This window comes from Macrotis lagotis, chromosome 1 (assembly GCF_037893015.1).
Source record: "Macrotis lagotis isolate mMagLag1 chromosome 1, bilby.v1.9.chrom.fasta, whole genome shotgun sequence".
NCBI lineage: Eukaryota > Metazoa > Chordata > Mammalia > Peramelemorphia > Peramelidae > Macrotis > Macrotis lagotis.
Window position 1 is genome coordinate 147,375,329 of NC_133658.1, and position 25,785 is coordinate 147,401,113.

Genomic DNA, 25,785 nt, shown 5'->3' on the forward strand with positions numbered 1-25,785 from the left:
TACGCAGGTTTCTTTATTCTCCCTAGATTCTTCTTAATTACCCCAAAGTTGACTAAATTTGTAAAATGAGGGACTTGGATTAAAGAACTTCTAGGATCCTTTCCAATTCTGTATCTATGATAAAAGAAAAGAGTTTACCAACCTAGATTCCCTCTTTTTATTGCCTCATTAGCTGATGGTTTCTTTGCTGTGGTATTTTTTTTCCTTCTTTTTATTGTTAGAAGTTATGAGAAAAGTGGGTTTGAATCTCACTTTTTTATATTTAATATCATGTGATCATTGATCCACTGAGCCTCAGTTTCTTAACCAGTAAATTGAGGATAGGAATAGCCATGTTATATGGTATTTTGCTATCACATGAACTGCTATATGAATTTCCAGTATTATTGGTATCAGTAAGATCCCAGAAGATAAATTGACAGAAATCATTATGCTTTCTCTCCTAAAATCCAAAATTCACTCTTCTTTTGGACAGCTGGAAGCATATTGATCACTAAGAAGGAGAAAGGAGGATCAGCTATAGTTTTTGGACAAAGCAAAGACATTCAAAAAGAAAAAAGGGAGAAATAAGGAAACTATATTACGCAGAAAGGAGCTGTCCACAACAAATCAATATCAGTAATAAACTTATACATACCAGATGTATAAGTAATATATACTATTAATATAAGTAATAATATACACACCAGATACCTCAGCATCTAAATTCATAAAGGAAACATCCAACCTATTAGAAATAATGATGGGAAACTTCAGTTCTCTTTCTTTCTCTCTTTCTGTTTTGGAAAAGGGCCAAATAGAAACTAAATTCAGTAAATTTGTTAGGAGTACATCTAATACCTTCTTTGATAGAGGAAGTCTAACCAGTGCTCAGTAGACCCTTCCTTCCCATTCATATCACTTGGAACCAAAGGAATTGTTGAATAGAATACATTCTGAGTTATGATTCATTCAGAATTAGGTTTTAGAGAAATCTTAATTAATGGCATTTCTGGAACATTTCCCTTATCAAATACCTACATTTTGTATTCTGCCTTCTTTATTGGATTGCTCTCCTCCCTGCCTTCCCTAGGAGAAAAAAAACATTTAATTATTTCTTTCTTACTTATCTTCCTTCCATAAGTTTCTTTGTAGTTTCTACTATTGAATTTATTTTGGGAAAGGGGAAGAAAGATAATGGGAACCAGAATGATTATTTCTTCTCAGTCATTTACTTCTTTTCCCTTCTATAGACAACTGTTAAATCCCTAGAGAATCACCTTTCTACTGAATCTCTTGGCTGCCTAGATATTGATTTCTTTCTTAGGTAAACTGCACGCCTTCTATTTCCTCTGTTCCTCTAGACGGCTTTTGACATTCTCTCTCCCTTCCTTTGCTTTTTCAAATACACAAATATTTTCCTTGTTCTAGACATGGATATTTAATTCATTTCCCTTCCTATCCCTCCTCCTACTTATAATTTTGTCATATTCCCCTCCAACTTATTAAGGGACCTATTCTCAGACCCATATAGACAAACCACTTAAGTACCTGCCAGGGGCAAGATGCTGCTCAGGACTTCTTAGGGGATAGTAGAGGAATGGAAGGCTTGAGTCCTGTCTTTAAGGAATTTGAAGAAACTGAATACCTTTAATGAGAAACACTTAAAAAACTACATAAGAGTAAAAGCCAAATAATAACCAAAATTTATATGGTACTTTAAGGTTTACAAAGTGCTTTTCATATCTTATCTCATCATTTCAACAATCCTAGAAGGTATGTATTCTTCCTTATTTTGCAGGTGAAGCTTTAGAGAATTTAATTGATTTGCTCAGGATCATATATATATATATATATATATATATCATAAATCCGAGGCAGGATTTGACATCAGGTTTTCCTGTCTCTGAGACCAGCTCTCAATCTTTTGTCTCACCTTTATACCTCTGGTATCATATCAGATGACTAGGGTTAATATTAAGAGAAATTACATACACTCATTCATTTAGCAGCTATTGATTGAACATCTACCATGGATAGTAATTTATATTTGGTGCAAGGAAAGATGGAAAGATAATTAAGACATGGGACTTACCCTCATAGGATTTATAACAGAACAGAATAAAAACTTGGATTGTAAGCTCCTTGAGGACAGGACTGTTTTTACCTTCCTTTATACCCCCAGCTCTTAGAACAAGTACAGTATCTGGTATATCAGGTGCTTTGACTTGACCTAAAAGATAAAGACTCAAAATAAAGGTAACCAATTTCTTGTGAAATGGGCACTCTTTGGACTCCTTCATCAGGCCAATCCATTAAAAAAAAAAACAACTTGACAAATCTTCACATTTCAAAGTACAGAGTTAGGGTGAAAAATCAACCATAGTGAGCTCAAGAGCTATTTTTCTTAAGTGAGCACTCCAGTTCACCACTCTTGTGTTTCTGTGACAAATTAAAGAGGACCAGAAAGTGGTACACAATTGGTGGGAAAAAATATTACATCTGGAGCTAAATTTGAATCCTGGCTCTGTTATTTATCTTCTAATAGAACCTTGGGCAAATGATTTAATCTCTTTTTTTCCCTTAGTCTTTAATCTGTTTCCTCATCTGTAAGTTTGGACTGGATGGTCTTCTGAGGTTCCTTTCAGCTCTAAAATTATTAAAGCTGTGATCCTACAGCTATGTTTACATTTTGAATTCAGCTAAATGTTGTTAAGCACATACTAGATGTTTAAAAAAGAAAAATGAAGACTAGTCCCATCCCTCAAGGAATTTATGTCAATAATATTTGTCAATCAATTTGTCAATCCACAAGCATTTGTTAAACTCTTATACAGACCAGGTAGTGGGATAAACATTGGAAACAGAGAAAGGCAAAAATTATTCAAGAGGACTGATGAAGCATATTTACCTATCACCCTATAGAAGAGTAATGGATGGAATTAGGGAGCAAAATGAGGCTTAGATTTTTAAGTTTGACTAATGTGGAAAAATGTTTTGCTTCACTATACATATTTGTTACAAAGGGTTTAGTTTTCCTTTTTTGTTTTCCAGCGGAGGTGGTGGAAGGGAAAGAAAAATTTTTATTAATTAAAAAGGACAAAATTATGAGATACTCAGGAAAGAAAGATAATACAACTAGAGAATGATGGAAGATTACGTTGCAAAAAAACTTTGGAAATCATCTCCTAATAAATAAAAGGCAGATCCTCAGGGAAGACTAAAAGTGACATTTTCAAGGGAGAACTGAATTCTACTCTTAAGAAGTAGAGACATAGAAGATAAAGAGATGCAGAAGGTCTTGATTTGCAGTTACCATTTTAGTGTAGAGCAAGCTGAAATGTGATCATCTTCCTGCTCCATTCCACTGCCACACTGGCCAGGCAGATGAGATGCACCTTGGGCATCAGTAATAAACAGAATCAGCAGGGTGAACATTATGGCAAGGGTTGGTGGGCGAGAAAACTTGTCTTTCATACTGGGACCTTCCCGGGTCCTAGAGGTGGCTAGAGCTTTAATAATGACACCCTGGTGATAACTTTTTGCTTTATGACATTTTATAAATTGTTCTTTGTGGAGAATGATGAGTGTAAGATTCCATGGTGTGCTGTGGTCATTCACCATTATTCTGATCTGCTGCTGTTCACAGTTTGAAAAAAAATTTCTTTGAGTGCAGCGAATTAATAATAAAAATGATGGCATTGTTCTCAGTCCTGGTAATATAGTCATTTGCTTATTTTTGAATATGGCCCTCATACCCATTTTTCGGCAAATAAGTCATCCAAAGTTTTACAGGTCCTTGGAGAAGAGTCCTCAGACTGGCATAAAGCATCAGGAAATCTTTAGTTTCTGACTGACTTGGACTCTGTATTTACCTTTGTCAATCTCTATATTTTCTTAAATCCTTTAAAAAAAGTTCAGAGTTGGTTTTGTGATGTTTCTACATATTCTTTTTTTATTCATGGTAATGATTTCAAATTGTATTGTGCCAAACTCAATTAGATGATTGATGGCTTAAAGTGAGCATGATCTATGGTAGGAAACTGAATAGTGAGGCAGTGATGTACCTGGAGCTTGGGGTGATGCCTATATTCTTTATTGATAATGGTATGTCTGAGACCTAAGGTTAAGTAGATTTGAGGAAGCCTTGTCTTGAAACTTTAGATGGATAGAATAATTTAGGGCAGTCTTTTTTTAAACCAGAAGTCTAACAAACAAAAATGAGTAATATAAAAATGAATTCTCCATAACCCATATGCTTCTAGATATCCTTATGACAAAGGAGCTTCTAAAAAGATCTTGCCTATATAGTACCAGAACCTCTCCCTATCTTTTGTCCCCTAGTACCTAGATTAGTACCATGAATATAGAAAATGTTTGATGTTAGTTAAATTTAGGTTGAATTGAATCTCTCAAGTTGAGGTGCCATTAATATCTTGTCATTAAACATTAAATGCCTACTATGTGCTGATCACTGTGCTAAGCACTGGAAATCTAAGCAATGTCAAATCTAAGGTAGAGAGTATAAATAAAAGAAGAGGGGTATGATAGATATATGTAAAAGAGGGGTATGGGCAGCTAGTTGGCACCATAGTGGATAGAGGTCAGGGCTTGGAGTCAGGAAGACTCATTTTCCTGAGTTCAAATCTGGCCTCAGGGTACCTACTAGCTGTGCTACTCTGGGCAAGTCACTTAACCCTGTTCCCTTGTCTGTAAAAGGAACTGTAGAAGGAAATAACAAACCACTCCCGTATCTTTGCCAAGAAAACCCCAAATAAGATCATGAAGAGCCATGCATAACTGAAATGATTGAGCAGCAACATAGCAGAACTAAAGCAGTTTTCAAAAGCCAAGAAAATAAGTTTAGGTATGCTGAATAAAATGATTTCTGCGGTAGCCAGTTTTGTTAAGTATTTTTTTTTTTTGGTGCTTCCTGCTATTTCCATGCACATAAAAAGAACATTTTTATTTCCTTCTTGGAAATTCCTCATTCATTGTCCATTTCACAGACATCAAAGAAGCCTGTATAGATTGCCATGATTCTTGGAATAAAAGATACTTGATTATTTTCCAAGGTAACTGAGTGAGGAATCAGGAGACCTTAAATATGCATTAGAGAATGAATTTCATTGACCCTTTCTCATTAATTCAAAACTGATGGAAATGCCATCCTTTTAGACAAAATTGATAGTAACTGTAAAGAGTTTAGAGACTAGCTCATAGATATACTAAAGAGGCTTCAACTAGAAGAATATCAACATTTATTTCTGGTGATGGAGGACCAATGACCCTTTATGTGATAAAAGGGTATTGGACAGAAAAACCTTAACATTCCACCTCATCTGAGAAACCTCAGTTTATAGTGTTGTTGTCTTCCCTTCTGAATTCCAGTAGCAAATTTTCTTTATATAGTTTAAGAAGTTAATAGTATACTGCTTTAGAACATTTCTTATTAGCTATATTGTTCTAGATTATAGACTATACTTTGCTCCCCAAATATGATTTCTAAAAAGTCCAAATGTGACCTACTCTGATTGCTTATTATTGGAAGGATGCCTTATTCCCACAATGAACTGAAAAAAAATAAGTTCTTGGTAGTAGATGTATTAGATTATAATGGGTGATAGAGAATCTTATAGAACCTAGAAGGTCAGATTTAGAAGTGACAAGATCTGAGTCCAAATTCCACCTTTTGATTTTTGCTACCTATGTGACCTTGGCCAAAATGGCTTAATCTCTCTGGACCTTGATTTCTTCATGTGTAAAAAATGAGGCAATGAGATCTATTATGGCACATTTGCGCTAAATCTGTGATCCTAATAACTTATGGTTTTAAAAAAAAATCTTTCTTTTAAAATTAGTAAATTGTAAAAAAATACCGTATTTAACACTTAATAGCTATATCAGAGATATCAAATATGCTTCTCATGCCATCCACTGCACTGGAACCAATTGAAATGTAATTGGAAAGCATTTAACAAAATAAAAATAAAATAAATATATAAATAAAATAAAATAAATAAAACAAAGATTGTGTTAATATGCAATTTTTAAAATCATTGTGCAACCCACAAGGATTTTTATGTATGGCTTGCTGCCCCCCATATCTTAAACTTCTTTGTCAGTTTGATACCATTAAACTGTTGGGGTGGGTGGCGCTGGGAATTGCATCATCTCTTGTCAGTTTTAGTTTGCTCATCTGTCTAAAGGGGATGGAGAATACCTAAACAATCTTATCTCTTGGTAATTTAGAGGAAAACACCATTATCAATTAGTAGTAGAAAAGATTAAGAAGAGAATAACATCAAAAAATTCATCTCGCTTCTGATGTTTAATACCTGTACACCCTTGTACAAGTTCTCCATGGCCTAAGATTCCTTATCTACAAAATGAGGGGGTCAGACTAGATTACTTCTGAAGTCCCAGGTATAGATCTGTGATACTGGGATGAAGAAAGAAGTAAAGTCAAAAATGAATAAAACATCTATATTTGAATTGAAATGTGTGTGGGGGGTACTTTATAGTGCATTTAAAAGAATAATATTGTGCAATTATTTTTTCAGTAAAATTACTGTCATAATGATCTCATTTTAAGAATCTGACCTAATGATAACACATTGTTCTATTGAATAGCTCTTTTAAATCAATTATGCTTAATTAGCTCTTCAAATATATGTCTTATCACCCCGAATAGATTATAGCTCCTTAAAAGTAAGATAGAGACCATATCTTATTTGTTGTTTAGTTATTTTCAGTCATGGCTCATTATTCATGATCCATTTTTAAATTTTCTTGATAAAACTACTGGAGTGGTTTACCATTCCTTCTCCACCTCCTTTTACATATGAAGAAACTGAAGCAAATGTGGTTAAGTGGCTTGCCCAAGGTCATACAACTAGTAAGTATCTGAGACCAAATTTGAACTCAGGTCTTACCCTAATCCAGTGCTCTATTCATTGCACTATGCAACTCCCCCCCCCCCCATCTTAAACGTCTTTGGATTTTTATCCCTCATCATCCCTAGTAGCGTGCTTTTCATTTAGAGAAATCAATATATGTTTCTTTGATTTTAAAAAATCCATATGAACATCTGCCACTTATATGACATTACGATGAATTATTTGAATCAGAAATAAGTGTGATTAATAAAAAGGTCAAGAAGTTGAAAATGAGTAGTCTCGGTCCTTCTCAGGACCAAGGTTAATCACTGTAGACTTTACATCCCAAATGGACTTAACAGTTCTCTTAGATTTGGAATCCATGCATGTTGTCCAGGAAGAAAATGTGCCAAAGCCTAACTTCCAGATGGAAAGGGGCCAGCCCAGCCTCAAGGCCACATGCCCAAGTAATCATCCTAACTCAATGGGATCTGAGGACTCCTGCTGATACATCCTCCTACAGGCTGTATTCAGGAAGCTTCTGTTTGATGAAGCACAATTCCCATTTGGAATGCTTGACAGACAGCAACTAATTAGTCTTCTGCTCATTTCTGGCAGAGATTCCCCCCCCCCCCAACTCCACCCCCATTTAGAGAAGCTGTGATACAAGAGTTTTGGTTTCTTTTTTAAAAGTCATAGAACAAGTTGTCAGAAAAGCTGGGACAAAAAGACTTGAGTTTTGCCAGTTAAAACTGTGGTCCCCTGATACCATTTAGGATTATGGGAAGAATGTTCTCCCCCACCCAAAAAAGAAAACTGAATATTTGAGAGCAGCATCTTATTCAGTCAACATGAGCTATAATTCAAAATGTTCTTTATAATCAGTGAAATAGATTTGTTTCACATATAATTGATCACATAATTATTTTGCTATAAATCTGATTTTTAGATAATGACTTAAAGTAGAATGTGACAAATTCATAAATATTGCATCCTTCAAGGATTTACAAATAAATATATATATATATATAACATATATATATATATATAACATATATATATATATGAGGATTGATTTTTTTTAGGTATCATAAGATCACAGAACATTTAGAGTTAGCACTGTTGAAACCAATTTTGTACATTTTACTACACATAAAAGCTTAAGTGAATTCAAAAAGAAAATAACTTTTCCTCTATAGAAATAGCAGTATTTGCAAACTGCATTTATTTTAATGCTTCCAAGTTTTGTTTTGTTTTTTTTTTAGGTTTTTGTAAGGCATTGGGGTTAAGTGGCTTGATTTGCCTAAGGCCACACAGCTAGGTAATCATGAAGTGTTTGAGGTTGGATTTGAACTCAGGTACTCCTGACTCCAGGGCCGGTGCTCTATCCACTGCAACACCTAGCCGCCCCTAGTGCTTCTAAGTTTTACAAAGATGTTTTATGTATGTTATGTCATTTGCGCTTCACCGTTTTTCTTTGAGGTAGACATTATTATACCACTGAAGAAACAAAGGCTGAGAGATTAAGTGACTTGCTCAGGATCACTCAGCCGGTAAGTTTTGAATGTGGGATTTAAGCCTAGGTTTCAACTGACTTCAAATCCAGGACCCATTTCATTTTACCCCATTTCTAAAATCTAAACAGTATTAATTATTTGATACTTATTGGTGTTTTGATATTTGCAAAACTCTTTGCATACATTATTCCATTGATTAATTAGAAAAAATTACACTAAGAGTAGGGAGAGAGGGATGATTAGGAATTTTTGACTTAAGATCTCAGGTGGTAGGTTGGTGACTAGAGCACTAGCCCTGGAATCAGGAGGACCTGATTTCAAATCCAGCCTCAGACACTTATTTGCCTAGCTAGGTGACCTTGGGCAAGTCACTTAACCCCATTGCTTTGCAAAAACTAAAAAAAAATCTTTAAAAAATTTCAGCTACTACTTTCCAGTTTTCCATATATATTGAATCATAACCTCACAATCTTTCAGTTGAAAGGGTCCTTAGAATTTAATCTAGTCCAATCACCCTGCCAGTCTCCTTCATTTCCTGGTTAACTAATGTCATTACCCTAGTTTCTACTACAGATATGACTGTTATTGATATCTGAGAAGTATACCTTTGGCTTCACTGAAATCATATCTAGACCCAGTTAAATACCTATGTACAAGATTTTCCTAGTTCCATTTTGGGAAATAAAGAATCTGACAATTTTAAATTACTCACCCATTTAAAGATGAGGAAAGTTAAAATGGAAAATCCTTCAGTTGAAATTCAGATGTGAATTTCTTTCATAGTCACACTAACTACAGAGCCTTAGTATATGGATAAGAGATTTTGGTTCTTGATCCTGTATTGTTTGTCTTCTTGCCCTATTTAAACTCTCTCTTCTGAACAATGATTCATCATAATTTAATCTTTAGGCCTCAATTTCTTTATGTGCAAAATGTGAGATATGAACCAAATACTTTTGATTATTTTGTTTTTGATTGGAGATATTTCAAATCATGACTTCATTAATTTACTCTTCCATGCTTCTGATAAGCAGAGACATATTACCTTCCATCTCACTTGGTTGTAGAGTTGAGGAAACCAAATCATTGTAAAAAATGAAGTTAGCAACAATCTATATACTTTATAGATGTATTAGTTGAAGGGGAAGTAATGTATTATACTCTAGATAAGTACTTTGTAGTCAGGTTGTGAAGGCCTTTAAATATCAAAGAGAAGACTTTATATTGGATACTGCTGTAAAAAAATATACTTTAGGAAAATCAGTTTGGCCCCTCTGTTAAGGGTAGATTAGAGAGGGAGAAGATTTGAGGAGGGGAGACTGATTATAGATCATGGTAATAGTTGAGGTTGAGAAGTGATTCTAATCACAATCCCAATCAGAATCTCAAAATTACTCCTATTCTGTTCAGCTTAGATTTTAAAAAAAGCAAAAATAAATATAAAGTTTTGTGGAATTTTTTGATGTGCAATATTTTTTTATTTCAGAAGTTAGCTCAGCACATAGGTCATTTATATATATTTTATATATCTTTATTATTGCGTGTGTAACATCAATCAGAACCTTGCTTTTGATTCTTCTTGCTCAATGGAACCACAAAACATTGCAAATATTCTCTTTTTAATTTTTTTCAATGAGATTTAGCTGTTTACTTTTCTGATATTATCTGCTTAAAGGAGAGATCTTGTTTAAAAAACAAAATTATTAATACATCTTTATTGGGGTTTGATAAATTGTACTTGAACTTGGTCATTTCCTATTTGCCTGATGATATAGGTTATTAAATATAAATCTGGTAGTCTTAGAAGTAAATAGAGCTTTAGAAATCAATTGTTCCTTATTTTATATATATGAGAAAATGAAGGTCACTTTACCATTTGGAATCACACAATGGTACTTTGCCACCTAATTGTACAGTAGTGTAATGATTTGTGTCCTGTCAGTATGCTGTGGCACATTTTATAACCCATACCTTAAGGTCATAAACTTCTAAAAAATAAGGAAAGCTCATTTCTCATTTTATACAAATTTAAAATTAATAACTTGGCCAAATCCCATTCTTGATGCTTGTGGTTTATACTTAAGGAAAGGTAGTGTGGTGAATTCACAGAACATTTATTTTATATACCTGCCATGTACATTAGGAATATGATAGTTTTTGTTTTGCCATGAAAATATTAAGGAGAAAGAAGAGACATTTGATGTCCTTTGAAAAGTAATTTATTTAATTTCTCTTTCCATTTCATAATCAGTATGTATGATGTGTATTCTTTATATTTGAAATTATTTTATTAGTGTAATTTATGCCTTGGTTCCTCTAACCCATTTCCATTTTGTCAACACCAATTCAACAATGAAAATTAAAGACACGAGGATGAATTCCCAATTGTGAAGGCATAGTATTTAGCATTTGTTTTGTCTCTGCCCCTATAATCATTTACATATTGATTAAGTTTATTATAGGAAAAAGGTAAGGGATTAAGTTTTTGATTTTATCTCTGTCACATGAAAAAACTTTCCATTAATTGGGTAAGAAAAGGTTTGACAGCCACTAAACCTATATAATTTTTTTAAAGAAAGATTCTATTTATTTGGAGTTTTACATTTTTCCCCTAATCTTGTTTCCCTCCCCCCACCCCCCACAGAAGGCAATCTGTTGGTCTTTACATTGTTTCCATGGTATACATTGATCTGAGTTGGTTGTGATGAGAGAGCTATCATATCCTTAAGGAAGAAAAATAAAGTATAAGAGATAGCAAAATTACATAAGATACCAGCTTTTTTTTTCTAAATTGAAGGTAATATTGTTTGTTCTTTGTTCAAACTCCACAATTGTTTCTCTTTATATAGATGGTATTCCATTACAGATAGTCCAAGATTGTGCCTGATTGTTGCACTGATTAAATGAGAAAGTCCATTAAGGTTGATCATCACCCCCTTGCTGCTGTTAGGGCATACAGTGTTCTTCTGGTTCTGCTCATCTCACTCAGCATCAGTTCATGGAAATCCTTCCAGGCTTCACTGAATTCCTGTCCCTCCTGGTTTCTAATAAAACAGTAGTGTTCCATGATACACATATACCACAGTTTGTTAAGCAATGGCAGGACATTCACTTAATTTCCAATTCTTTGCCATCACAAACAGAGCTGCTATGAATATTTTTGTACAAGTGATTAAACCTATATGATTCTAAGGTTGGAATTAAGCTCTAACTAAATCTGATTTCAGATTACCTTTAAAGCTTATATTTATTTTTAATGTTAAAACATCTTAAGGATAGAATAATAGTTGCACTATCAGTACTTGTTCATTGAGAAATATACAATAACAAGATTATTAAAATTCAGTATACTTTTATGTGTAATTATCTTTTATTAATCACAGTAGCAATATGCAAAAAGCATAAATCTTTATTCAGTTTGCTTAAGGTATATTTTCATGTTTATAGCTTCATGAACCTTTTGACAACATGTCTAGACCTCTATACTAGAAGCCATTGAGTTAACTATGGTATTTTTCTTTTGATGTAGTACAGTGGGCACCTTGCAATATATGACTTGGGAAGTTAGAAAACAGCTCTGGAAAAAAGGAATTATTTCTGTCTTCAGGAAGCACTGGTTCTATGTTGCAAGAAGACAAAAACTCTTAGAGCTTTCATACAATATTGTGATGAAGTGCAGAGGTTGGAGTGGATGAGCTAGCTAGGCTGATATGAGTCAACAGTGTGGTGTGGCCACCAAAACAGCTAATTCAATCTCAAGATGAGTTAATAGAAACTTACTGTCTAGTACAAGCCCCTGCTGAGTCTCTGAATTTAGCTAAACTGACCTTTACAGACATTTTTGATAAGTCAGTACTCTAAGGGGTGGTAAGTTCTTGCTAAGTCTTTGCTCTGTGGGAGGAAAAACCTTATGGAATCAAGGAATTAATGAAAGATTTTAATAGCATTAAAAAGATGTGATTTTTAGGCTATTGGTAATGAATTATTATGTCAACACTAAATGAATATAAATATTTTGTAATTAATGAGATCATTTATTATATCATCCCATTTATATAAATATGGATATGGATGCATATTCATCACACTCATAAATAATAAATAAGCATATCTGTGGGAATATAAATATAGCATGTTCATACAGTTATACTAAAATGATACAGAATATTAATGTTTGCATAAATATGTACACAAGTACATATTTATTCTTCCTTCCCCCTTATAAGGCTAAGTAATCATATCTATAAATATAAATGAGATAGTTCCTATAATTACATTAAAATAATTCAAAATATTAAAAATAATTTATAAAGATTGTTAAGGTACTAGGCACTTACTGTCCCAAAACTTGATTACAGTACTACAGTTGTTAAATACATAAAACTGTCTGGGAAATAATGACGGATATCTTGCTTGAAGTGTCTTTATTGAATGTAATTCTTTGTGATATATTTGTTTACTACAAATAGAGTAATTTGATCACATAGCTGACTGAGAAATCTAGAGAAAAAAAATCTTCTTCAATTATTGTTTGTTTTATCTGATTCATCAGAGCAAAATGTAGCCTTGAAGTCTTTCTTCAAAGTTCTCTCTTCCATAAAAATTTTATGAGATTTCACAACAGATGCGATTATAGAAGTAACATTATTTAACAATCTGCTAACTATTAACATTCAAAAAGATGTTCTACTAGGGGAAATTCTTTACCAAAAAAACTTATTACTGTCATGGAATATGACTACATTCATAAGGTTCAAGGAGAGATGTTTTTTACTCTATGGTCAGGTCTACTAAATACCATTAAGTCTCAAATGGCATAGTGCTAATAGTCCTTAAAACAAATTACAAAAATCTCCTTTGTTGTGTCCACTGAAGCACTAATAAGATTAGTTTAACCATCAGTGAATAAATAAAAATAAACAAAACAATAAAATAAATAACAAACCCTGCCTCCAGGGGAATTAATAAATGCTTAAATCCCAACTCTCTGAAAAGGCTCACTTATAAATTTAATCCTCATTATTAATGACTTTTTAAAATCACTTTCTTAAGTAGACAATTAATACAACAATAAATCAAACCTTTATTTATAGCATTTGTTGATGTCTAAGATGTAAATGCTTAAACTGACTATTTAAGAATCAACTCTTGCAAATAGACTGGACCTGGCTCTGGCACACTCCTATCTGCCTCTTAACACATGCTGATCTTGTGGTGCTGACCCATCTGGCCACTGGATCCAGATGGCTCTGGGGCAGAAAGTGAGGCTAGTGACTTAGCACAGCCCCTGCCCTTCACTCAAAACCAATTCTTGTGCGTTTTACAGCATCACCTCCCTGATGTCGTCGTCCTTTTCAAGAGTGGAAGACAAGCAACCACAACTGATCTTGGAACCCTCAGCAAGTGATTTAGTTTTATCAGAAAAGTGTTCTTACTTTTATACCAATAAGATCACAATCCCATCTAATTAACACACACACACAATTCTATACTGTTTTAAGGTTTACAGAGTGCTTTAGTTACTTCAGAACAACTTTTTGAGAATGAAGTATGCCCATACTAATAGCATCATTTTACAAAAAAGGAAACTGATGCTCAAAAAGTTTAAGGGACTTGGTCCAGGGTCATGTAGTATCAGATCTAGGATTTGTATCCAAGTCTCCTGATTTCTTTTCTTGTGCTCAGAGTTCTGAACATGTTTATGTAGAAGGGAAAGAAAAATTGAACAGAGGAAAACTGAAAACTTCCTACAATTTTGCCTGCAAAAAAATGAGAGAAAAGTCAAAAATTGGGAACATATTTTAAAGAGATGTAATTATTCAAATAACTACCAAAGCAATTCTTTACTTCAAGGGGGAAGGATGGATATTTGTCAAAGGGTAAAAGTTTAACTGTAAGGGAAAAGCATTCAGCCTGAACTCAGTTCTCCCAAGACTCACAGCAAAAAACTATCTACCAAATAAAATCCCAAGAGAATTCCTAATTCCTGAATATCCTTTTGATAGATTTGCATCAGAAACCTGTTTTGTCCCTTTCTGCTGATAGTGAAGATGAATAAAATGTTCTCAATGTCAGTAGAGAAGTCAGTAGTAAATAACAAGACAGGTACCAGCCACCTCAGGTCATTATTGCCAAAAAATAACTGATACCTAGGTCTGGCAGTGTTCCTTATTGGATATAGTCTGGGCACTCACCCACTGCCTGGACACAGCTGCTAGCTTAAAAATATCATCAGGATTCCTAAGGTGGATAGTGATATGGCATTCTGCTACTTATTTTCACCTTTAATCATGATTCTCCTTCTCTCTGTGGATATATCACACAGGGAAGAGGCAGTAAAGCAACCCAAGATTTCACACCCCCACCACTATCCTTTCTATTCCCCCCACCAACCTTTCTCCTTTTTTCCTTCTTTTTGTTTCTTTTTTCTACTCTTATTATGCTTTTATCCCCACAATTTGTGACAAGTAAAATTTGAATTAGGGTATTACAAAAGCTATCTGAACTCTCTCCTCCAAAAACAGACACACAACACACACACACGTACACACGTGCAGTTCTATAATTTGGAATTGTTTTTTTTTAATACATTGTTCAAGGCTACTATAGATACTAGCTGCAATAAAGTTTGGACTCCACATGTAAAAATCTTAGCAAACTAGAGTGGTCAAGACAGTGAGCCACTATCTCATTTATAAAAGGAACAGATAACATCTTTAACCACTTTAACCATTTTCAGTCATACTTTTTCCTTAGAACTATTTTTCTCTCTCTCTCTTTAGTCACTTAGAAAATTACCATTACTTCTGATCTTAGACTTAGAACTATGAAATATTTACATTTCCAGGAGAACTATGTTTTTTGGTCTGCTAATTTATTTTTAATTTATAAAATATAATAATGAAAATCATGGAGTAAAATCTTTGCTATATCTAATCAGAACTTATAGTCCAGGGACTCCTGGGAGACTCAGAGCACTTCAGAGGGTCCATAAGATCAACATAATATTACAAAACAATAATACAAAATAATAAGGTCAAAATAAAAATAATAGGGTGTTTTAATTTCAAATGCAGAAAATATAAGGAGATAAAACACATATCAATTAAAGCCCTTTGGATCCTCAGTTTTCTTCATTTAATTTTTTTAGTTTTTTTCTCAACTACATGTAAACAAAAACTTTTTATCGTTCTGTATCTCCTTTCCTCCCCTACTCCCTCCTTGTGAAGACAAGTAATTTTATATAGATTATACATGAAGTCATGTAAATATTTCCATATTAACCTTATTGCAAAAAGAAAGGACCAAAAAAAATCATCAGTCCTCTCTCTGGAGATGGATAGAATATTTCATCCTAAGTTCTTCTGAATTGTTTTATATCATTGTATTGGCTCAGAAACCACTAGATAATTCACAGTAGATGATCATACATTGCTATCACTAAGTACAATATTCTCCAGTTCTGCTCATTCCATTTTGCATCAGATCATGGTGAATCTTCCCAGGTTTTTCCAAAAGCATCTTACTCCTCAATTCTTCTAGCACAATTGTATTCCATCATATATACGATCACATGCTACAATTTTTCATCCATTCCCCAAATGATGGACATCCTCTCAATTTATAATTCTTTACAATGACAAAAAGAGCTGCTATCAATATTTTTGAACATATAGGTCCTCCTTTTTTAAAAAAATATTTTTGGGGTATTGACCTCCTAGTGGTATTTCTGAGTCAAAGGATAGGCACAGTTTTATAGTCCCTTGGGCACTTTTCTTCTTCAATATTTGTCATTTTTTTTGCTGTCATATTAATCAATATGATAGGTGTGAGATAGAACTTCAGAGTTGTTTTAATTTGCATTTCTATAAATAGTGATTTAAAACACTTTAATATAACCATAAATAGTTTTGATTATTCTTCTGACCATTTGCCAATTGGAGAATAGCTCATTCTTGTAAATTTGATTCTGTTCTTATATATTTTAAAAACAAGATCTTTGTTAAGAGAAATATGCTATAAAATTTTATGCAGTTTCTCACTTTCTTTTAAATCTTGGCTTCATTGGTTTTGTTTGTGTAAAACTGTTTTAATTTGATATTATCAAAATTCTCCATTTTACTTCCCGTGATGCTCTCTCTTACTTGGTCATATTTTCTTTCATTATCCATAAAAATCTGACAGGTAAAATATTTTATGTTCCTCTGATTTCCTTATAATTTCACCTTTTATGTCTAAACCATACACCCATTTTCACCTTATCCCAGTATAGGATAGGAGATGTTGGTCTATATCTAGATTCTGCCAAACTGCTTTCCAGTTTCTTTTTTTTTAACAGTTTTTGTTAAGTAGTGATTTCTTCTCCTGTATCTTTTGGTTTGCAACTACTGGATCACTTTGATCATTTACTGCTGTGCATGGTGTACCTATTCAATGCCATTATTTCCCAATCTATTTTTCAGCCCACACCAGATTGTTTTAGTAATTACTGCTTTATAATAAAATTTGAGATCTGGTAATACTAAGCTACCTTTCTTCACATTTTTCATTGATTACCTTGATATTCTGGACCTTTTATTCTTTCAGCTGAGTTATTATTTTTTCCAGCTATTTAAAATAACTTATTGATAGTTTGATATGGAACATGAATAAGTAAATTAATTTAGACAAAATTGTCATTTTTGCTATATTGGCTCAGCCTTTCTATGAGCAAAGTAAATTTAAAAAAAATAAAAAGGAGAAACTACATTTTGTTAAAAAAGTAACAGCTAATAATTTCATTTCAAAACTCAATACTTATATAACAGGTGGCATAGCTTTTAAATATTCAAAAGAAAAACTAGATGAATTACAAGGAGAAATAGTAAAATTATAATAATGGGGATCTCAATTAACCCCTATCAATTCTAGATGAATCTAAACAGATAACAAATAAAAAAGTTAGAAACCTGAATAAAATTTTAGACTAATTATATAGGATACATCTCTGGTAATTATTAAATGGAAATAGAAGAGAACATACTAATATTTTTCAACTATACCTTTCACCTTTATAAAAATCATATCATAGACCACAAATATCTCAAAAAAATGCAGAAATGTATGTGTGTGTATCCTTTATTAGCCACAGTGTAATAAAAATTATATTAAATTAAAGAGCTGCTAATAAATAATTAAAAATCAACTTAAGTCATTTAACCCTGAAGATTCGTAGGTCAAAGAAACAGTTCATGAATAATTTAAGTTTCTTTGAAAGATAATGACACAAATGAGTTCACATGCAAAAATTTTGAACATATAACCAAAGCAGTCTTTAGGTAAATCTTTATATCTCTCTATTTTTTTAATACAAAGGAGAATTGAGAATACTCCTGAAAGTAAAGGAACAACAAAAAATTAAAAACTCCAGTTAAATACCGAAATAGAAATGATAAAAATCAGAGAAGAGAATAACAAAATAGCAAAATTTTAATTTAATAAAATTATGCTTGGGGGGGAAATAAGCAAACTATTGATTAATTTGAGTAAAAGGACATTATTAGAAGTTTCTCTGTCCAACTAAATGCAAATTAAATTGACAAAGAAGTGTTTAAAAAATATAAAATACTCAAATTAACAGAATAAGAAATAGAGAATTCAGATAAACCAATTTCAGGGAAAGAAATTGAACAAGATGTAGGTGAATTTCCAAAGAAAACCCAAACCAGATGGATTCACAGTAAATTCCATCAAACTTCCAAAGAAAACTTAGTATTAAACAAAATGTTTATTAAAATAGTAGAAGCAAAATCTTAGCAAAATCCTTTTGTGCTAAAAATATGCTATTGTCACATGAACCAGGGAGAATAAAAGCAATAAAAGAAAACTACAGATTAACATCTCATGAGCCTTAATACAGAAATACTAGCACAGAAACTAAAACATGTCATAAAGATTATATACTGTGTGTGTATGTGTGTGTGTGTATATACATACATATATATATATATAAAATCAAGCATATTAAGGAAAAATATATAGCATGTATATATAAACATACACAAACAATAGGTGCAGGAAAAACATTTGAAAAAATTTAAGTATTTCTGTTGGAAAAAAAGAAAAAACTAGAAAACATGGGAATAAATGGACTTTTCTTAGAGTGGTATCTCGTATCTAAAATTGATAACATTATGCATAATGTGATAAACTAGAATCCTTTCTAATAAAAGTAGAGGTAAACTAAAAATGTCCACTGGTACCAGTTCTATTTAATGTAGAGCTAGAAATGCTGGCTGTAATAAGGGAAGAAAAAGAAACTGAGGGAATAAGAGAAGGCAGAGGAAAATTATCAGTCTTTCAGATGATGTGATAGCAGACTTTAAAAAGTCCTAAAGAGAACTAAAAAATAAATAATAATTTCAACATATTTTCAAGAGGTAAAATAAATCTTTTCCTATCATCAGAATTTCTGCATAATACCAAAAAACACAAGGAAGAAATAGAGAGATTCCATTTAGAATGACTTAGAAGTCATTTTGTTTGTGTGTGTGTGTGTGTGTCCCCTTTATTAGCCACAGTGTAATAAACATCATATTAAATTAAGAGCTGCTAATAAAAGATTAAAAAATCAACTTAAGTCATTTAACCCTGAAGACTGGTAGGTCAAAGAAACAGTTCATGAATAATTAAAATTTCTTTGAAAGATAATGACACGAATGTGATCACATGCAAAAATTTTGAAGATATAGCCAAAGCAGTCTTTAGGTAAATCTTTATATCTCTATTTTTTTTAATACAAAAGAGAATTGGGAATACTCCTGAAAATAAAAGAACTCTCTCTCTCTCTCTCTCTCTCTCTCTCTCTCTCTATATATATATATATATATATATATGTATGTATGTATGTATATATATATGTGTGTGTAAAACATAGATATAGATATGATATATTTGTGTGTGTATACAAAAATAAACTACTGTTTTCAAAATTAAATAGACCAAAATAATTGGAAAAATATTAATTTCTTATGGTTAAAATAATAGTACTGTTTAAATTAATATGTTTGTTTAATGCCAATTGTTGCAGTTCTACTGACATGGACAGAGCAAATAGCTTTTTAGAGAAATCTGGGCAGACCTTTTCCATTTTCCCTCCCTTAGTTTTCCTCTTTTTAAGCACCCTTAAATAAAGTTTGAGTCTCTTATTAAGGGTTCTGTAAACAACTTCCCTATATTGCAGTGCATTATTCCTCATTGTTTTACCATTACCCTCTGTAAGATTTTACAATTGAGTTTTTAATAGTAAATCAGGTTGCCTTTGGCTGCCTTATTTCTTTGCTGGACAAGGTGATGTTTGCTGACTGAGACAGTTTTCTCCTTGAGGTGATTGATTTATATTGGGTAATCTACCTTAGATAATGGTCTTAATTTGTGTTTGATGCCTGTGGCTTCATTCATTTTCCTTCCCCCCACCCACAATCAGTGGCTTGTTCAATTAGATAGGTTTGAAGATCCCTCAATTTTGTACTATCCCTAAGAATTTTAATTCTAATTTTCGGTTGATGTTGAGAATATACCTTCTTCCCATCTTTGAAGAAATAGAAGCATATGGATATGGAACACTACATATAATGTCAAATATGATTCATGTGTTACTTACCTAAACTAACTGTTTTTTCCTCTTAGAGTTTTTGTAATTAGAGATGGCATGCTGGATGGTAGCATCTGTTTGGGAAAATTTTGGGAAAACAAAAGATAATTTTTTTAAGATATTTATGTTTATTTTGATATTTGCTTTAAGAAGACAGTGGTCTGACTACATAAAGCTATTTTGGAAATAACTCTTGCATCAATAGCAGACATTTCCTAGCTCTTAAAATAGAATTAATTTCATATTTGTGATGTTAGTAACCATTTAAGTGACTGTTCCATGCCAGATCCTGTTCCAAGTGCTGAGGATCAAAAACAGACAAAATAAAACAGAAAAAAAGGCAGTTCCTGCCTTCAAGGAGCTTATAATCTAATGATTGTTATCATTGTATACTGGCTTTGTTAGGTGATGCTTATCATGTCCAGTGACTCTCAACTCTCTTCTTGAAGAAAGATTTATGATACTTAACTATGAAGCTTGTATACAATATGTTCCAAAATTCTTAGTGAAGTTTTAAGCTTTAATAACTTTTTAAGCACAATACACTTCCATATATATATATATATATATATATATATATATATATATATACACATATATATGTGCATACATACACAGTAATATATGTTTATTTTATATATATATATAAATGTTCATACAGATATAGATTGGTAGATAGATATAGAAAGAAAGAAAGAAAGAAAGAAAGAAAGAAAGAAAGAAAGAAAGAAAGAAAGAAAGAAAGAAAGGTAGATAGATGGAAAGAAAGATAACCCTCTAGCCTTTGGTCTTTACTTTGATTTTTTTCCCTCCTGATGCATATTTTCCAATGTATTTCTTACCATTCTTTCCTATATTACTGAGTATTAAAATACATATTGATTTAATTGGAGAATAGGTTTTTAATAGAACTTACATATCTTCTAATGTTCTGCTAAAGATGTTGGTCCATAAGTTGCAAATACCTTCATGCTGGGTTTGGGTTTTTTTTACTCTTACTATATTAGTTGACTAACTATCCATGAAAGTCTTTGGATGCACGTCAAATCTAACATTCCTAACTGATTTGTTTATCTCTCCAAAGAGAACATTTGGGCCAAACTTCGGCCTCAGATTCCTCTTCATTTTTGATTTCATTTATAGGGAGAAGCTTAATATTGATATGATCCTTTTCCTTCAAAAATATGAGAACTCTTTGACCTATTCACTAGATAAAGATCTCATATTTTAGAGTACCTGACAACTAAATTAATGTATATAGAAAGACTGTATGACCTTTAGCACCCTCTTTTCCCTTATCTACCACCTAGTAACCATCACTGCAAAAGATGAAGAGGGCTATTTTCTATTTTTCTTTAGATGATTCCAACTAGAAAATCCTGTAATTTTTATGAAAGTCTGAGTTTCTCATCATGTTATTTTTGATTTGTCACATTTAAAATTTTTTGTTTGTCCTATTAGATGATAATTAACCTGCTAGATTGCTAGTTTTAAAAAAATTTACCTTGTATTCATCATTTATTTAAAGTTAAAATGGTCCAAATTTAGGGGAAAGGAATATGCTTTTCAAAGTATGTATTGTCTTGTCTTGAGAGAAAGTTAAGTGTTTTACTTTATTAAGAAACACAAGCAGTGAGATATGGCTATTATTTCCATCAGAAGTATACGTCTGTGATGGGTTCCTTTTCTCTGTTTAAAGGAAGAATATGGAACAGCATCAACTAATGGCCTTATGGTCTTTGTTTTGTGTGTTCTTAACACAGGATGAGTACAAACCAGAAAAGGCTTTGTCTGAAGATGACTTGAAGAATGCAGTGAGTGTGCATCATGCTTTGGCATCAAAGGCCACAGACTATGAGAAGAAACCAAATGTGTTGAAACTCAAAACAGCTGACTGGAGGGTCTTGCTATTTCAAGCCCAGTATGTATGGGGTTTGGGCAAAGGGGCAAGGGAGGAAGAATTTTTCAGTTCAAGAAGCAAGATTACTACTAATCATTGCATTTATAACTTACTTCATATTTCTCAGTGTTTCATGTGAATTCATCTCAAGTGACCTTCACAGCCACTCTTTAAGGATTCCAAGGAAATTTCTCTTAGCCCCACGGGAGAGAGAGAGAGAGAGAGAGAGAGAGAGAGAGAGAGAGAGAGAGAGAGAGAGAGAGAGAGAGAGAGAGAGAGAGAGAGAGAGAGAGAGAGAGAGAGAGAGAGAGAGAGAGAGAGAGAGAGAGAGAGAGAGAGAGAGAGAGAGAGAGAATGAGAATGAATATCTTGCCCAATGTCCCTAGAAGAGCTGAAACTGGAATCCAGATGTCTGCATACTCAGTCCCATGTTTCTTCTGCTATAGTATGCAGATTTATTTGTCTTTATCTAGGGAAGACTGAGTTTCAAAGCTATAGTTATTTTTCTTCCTCTGGATAGTATTACTTCTCTGACTTGCAGAAATGGGAAAATAAGTTATGTCTTAGGTGGTTAAAGAAGAGAGCCCAGAGAAAGTGTTGGCAAAGCTTATATGCATCAGAGAGCAAGCATTTATTAAATTATCTATATTTTATAGGAATTATGTTAAATGCTTGGGATACAATGACAAAAGTCAGTCTCTCCTCTCAAAGAGCTTGTGATCTAAAGGAGGAGACATTATGCATATATAAGAAAATATGTATAAGTACATAGAGGATAAATATATATTAATATATAAAATACATACATATTTTTTATAACATACACAACACGAATGCAAAGTAGTTATGGGAGGGTCTGTAGTAGCATCTCAAATCAGGAGAAGTTTCACGTAGAAGACCAGTAAGTAAACTGGATTTTGAAGGAAAATCAGGGAAAGAATATTTGCTGAAACTCCAGACATCTGACTAGGAAGAGAACAGGAAAAAAAACACCCTTGCAAGAGGTGGAGGCAGGTAGGTAGGGTAGGTAGGACATTCCAAGAATGGGGCAGTAGAATGACACAAATATGGGAGATGATGGAGAATCTTGAATATGAAATAGTGAATCAACCAAAATGAGTCTTTTGCTGGAGTGAATAGCACAGAGAAATGGATAAAAATATGTGAAAGATAGAATGGGGCCAAGTCATATAGAGATTTAAATACTAGTAAAAGAATTTATGTATGATCCTAGAGCTAATAAGAAGTACTGGAGTTTAGTGAGTGAGGTAGATATGAAATGGTCAGAACTGGACTTTAGGAAAATCATTTTAATGACTCCAGTGGATAGGTTGGAGTGAGAGAAGACTTAAAAGTAGAAGAAACCATTATAATAGAATAGATGAGGTGATGAAGACCAAAAATATGGTCCTGCCTTTGTGAGTGGAGAGGAGGGGAATGCATAAGAGAAATGCCATAGAGATAGAAAATGATGAAATTTGGCAACTGATTAGAAATGGTGGTGGGTGAGAATGAGGAATGATGGAGTTTGAGTCGGGGGGGGGTGTGAATAGAAAGATAGTGGTTTTCTTGACAGTAATAGGGAAATTTAGAAGAATAATTGATTTGGGGAGAAAGATAATGAGTTCTGTTATGAGCATGTGGGGGTTTAAGATTTCTTTGGACTGCCCAAGTGTTGAGATGTCTTTGGGAAATCCTGTTCAAGATGTCTAATAGATTGGCAGCTGTTTGGGGGATTAGACCTATGAGAGCTCTACCAGAGCATCATTTTCTTGAGGCTGATGGGATTTAACTAGCAAAGATTGAAGATTTCTAACTTTGGGGAAGAAGGTAACTTTGGGGAAGAAGGATTATTGCTTTCCAGAGGATTTTTTGGAATCTAAGAAATAGCAGTTTGAATGCCTTAGAATAATAGAGAGGATTATATCTTTTGTGTCATGGCACTCTTTGGCAGGAAAATCTGGAGATTCCTTCTCAAAATAATGTTTTAAATGAATAAAACAATATTTAGGATTGCAAAATAAACCAATTATTTGAATATAGTTATCAAAATGTTTCTTTTTTTAAAAAAAATTTCATTTCACAAATGCTAGGTAAAGAACCTCAATTATACAGAAGGAGGTATAACCAAAGATTTGGGACACCGAAAGAGTAGAGGGAATGAGAGGAAGCAATTTCTCTCTACAGCATTTTACTAAAATGAAATAAGCTAGACAAGGTTGAAAGATATCCATAGACGAATAATGACATTCCAAAGAGTCAAGATCAGTGTGAATTGTTTTTTAAGCCACATACTTAGTCACAAATGAGAATGAAGCAGGAGTTGAAGCACATCAATTTTAGAAATAAACTAAAATGTCTTCCATTCTTCACAGGAGCCCAGAGGAAATGGAAGCATGGATAAACAGAATTAATTGTGTGGCAGCTGTGTTTTCAGCACCCCCATTTCCTGCAGCCATTGGCTCCCAGAAGAAATTCAGTCGTCCGCTTCTTCCAGCTACAACTACAAAATTGTCACAGGTAGGTAAAATAAATAACACTTCTTGGAGGAAGTAAGAGTTGTCTTTTAGATGTTCTTTGTGACTGGAAAATTCAACCGTTTTGAGTATTCAATATTGATCTTTTCTGCAACCAAATTAAAAAATAAATGTCTTATATGCCTTGAAAAGAAAGTGTTGTTAGTCTTCATTCAGCACAACTTGGTCTTGATTAATGATTAACAAATTCTAAGAAGTTGTCTCAGTATTCAAATTTATGCTATTAGAAGATATAATATAAGCTATGGTAATTGTTTTGAGAATATACAATGCAAATTCAAATAATGTGAACACTTCACAGGATTTGTTATTTACTTTAAATGGACCTATCTATATTCCATTTTATTGATGTGGACAATCTCTGCCCTACTGCAAATCATAGAACTTAATTAGATGGCTTCATAAACAGCCATGGCCAAAAAAATTCATTACCCAGTATCCAATGTTCTGATAATGAATGTTATTTCACTGAACTAGGTTGACCATTGGGCAATAGTCCATCACCATATTTATTACTATCTTACTAGCTGCTGTTTCTTTGGCCTAGCAGGTGTTAACTCAAGGTCACCTCCACAATGTAGAAAGCAATCCAATTAATACATTTGTATTAGCCATATACTTTTCAAAATTGCAATAATAAAGCTAAATAATGTGTTAGGAAACAGAAATGGACAATAACATTACTATATTAAATAAGGCAGATGCCAGGTGGTGTTATCTTCTATACACAGCAGTAGTTTCCAACCTTATTGAATAGAAAGGCCCCTTTTTTTACATAAAAATGTTTCCAGGAGCCCAAATGATAACATTGTGCTGATGATAGCAGTTCATTATCAGTCAGTCAACAAGTATTTAATGTTGATTATCTGTTGGGTCTGTTAGCAACAGAATTGCTAACAAGTATAAAAAAAATGAACTGATCATTACTTAGAAGGAGCTTACATTCAAATGTGGGAGTCAAGTAAATATTAAAATATATGGCATAAACCTGAAGTCAATCACCAAGTATTTATTAAGCCATCTACTGTGTCTCAGACACTGTGCTAATATACCAGATACATAAAGGCCCTCCCTCCCAAATTAAATAAATACAATTACTTACAAAGTAGTTAAATACAAGGTAGTTTGGGAAGGAGTCCATTAATAACTGGGGGGGGGGGCTAGGAAGAATATTGATATACTGGAGAATATCAAGAAGAAGTTGTTCAAAATATTGATCATAAGATCACAGAATTATGATGGTAATTTGGTAAGAAAATATCTTACCAACCCCCCCAACAGGAATCATAAATTAGACTGATAAGAGATCATGGAAGGAGAATAATCCCCTCAATTTACAGAT

General features: G+C 33.0%; 1 protein-coding gene across 11 annotated transcripts in view; it reads left to right on the top strand.

Moving 5' to 3' along the window:
• Positions 1-25,785, top strand: part of PSD3 (pleckstrin and Sec7 domain containing 3) — a 765,972-nt gene that overhangs the window by 697,167 nt on the left and 43,020 nt on the right. For all 11 annotated transcript variants that reach the window (XM_074209077.1, XM_074209078.1, XM_074209080.1 and 8 more), the window contains 2 exons: positions 21,770-21,927; positions 24,282-24,426. In XM_074209077.1, coding sequence (XP_074065178.1) covers positions 21,770-21,927; positions 24,282-24,426 — 303 coding nt within the window. The remainder of the gene's footprint in view (positions 1-21,769; positions 21,928-24,281; positions 24,427-25,785) is intronic.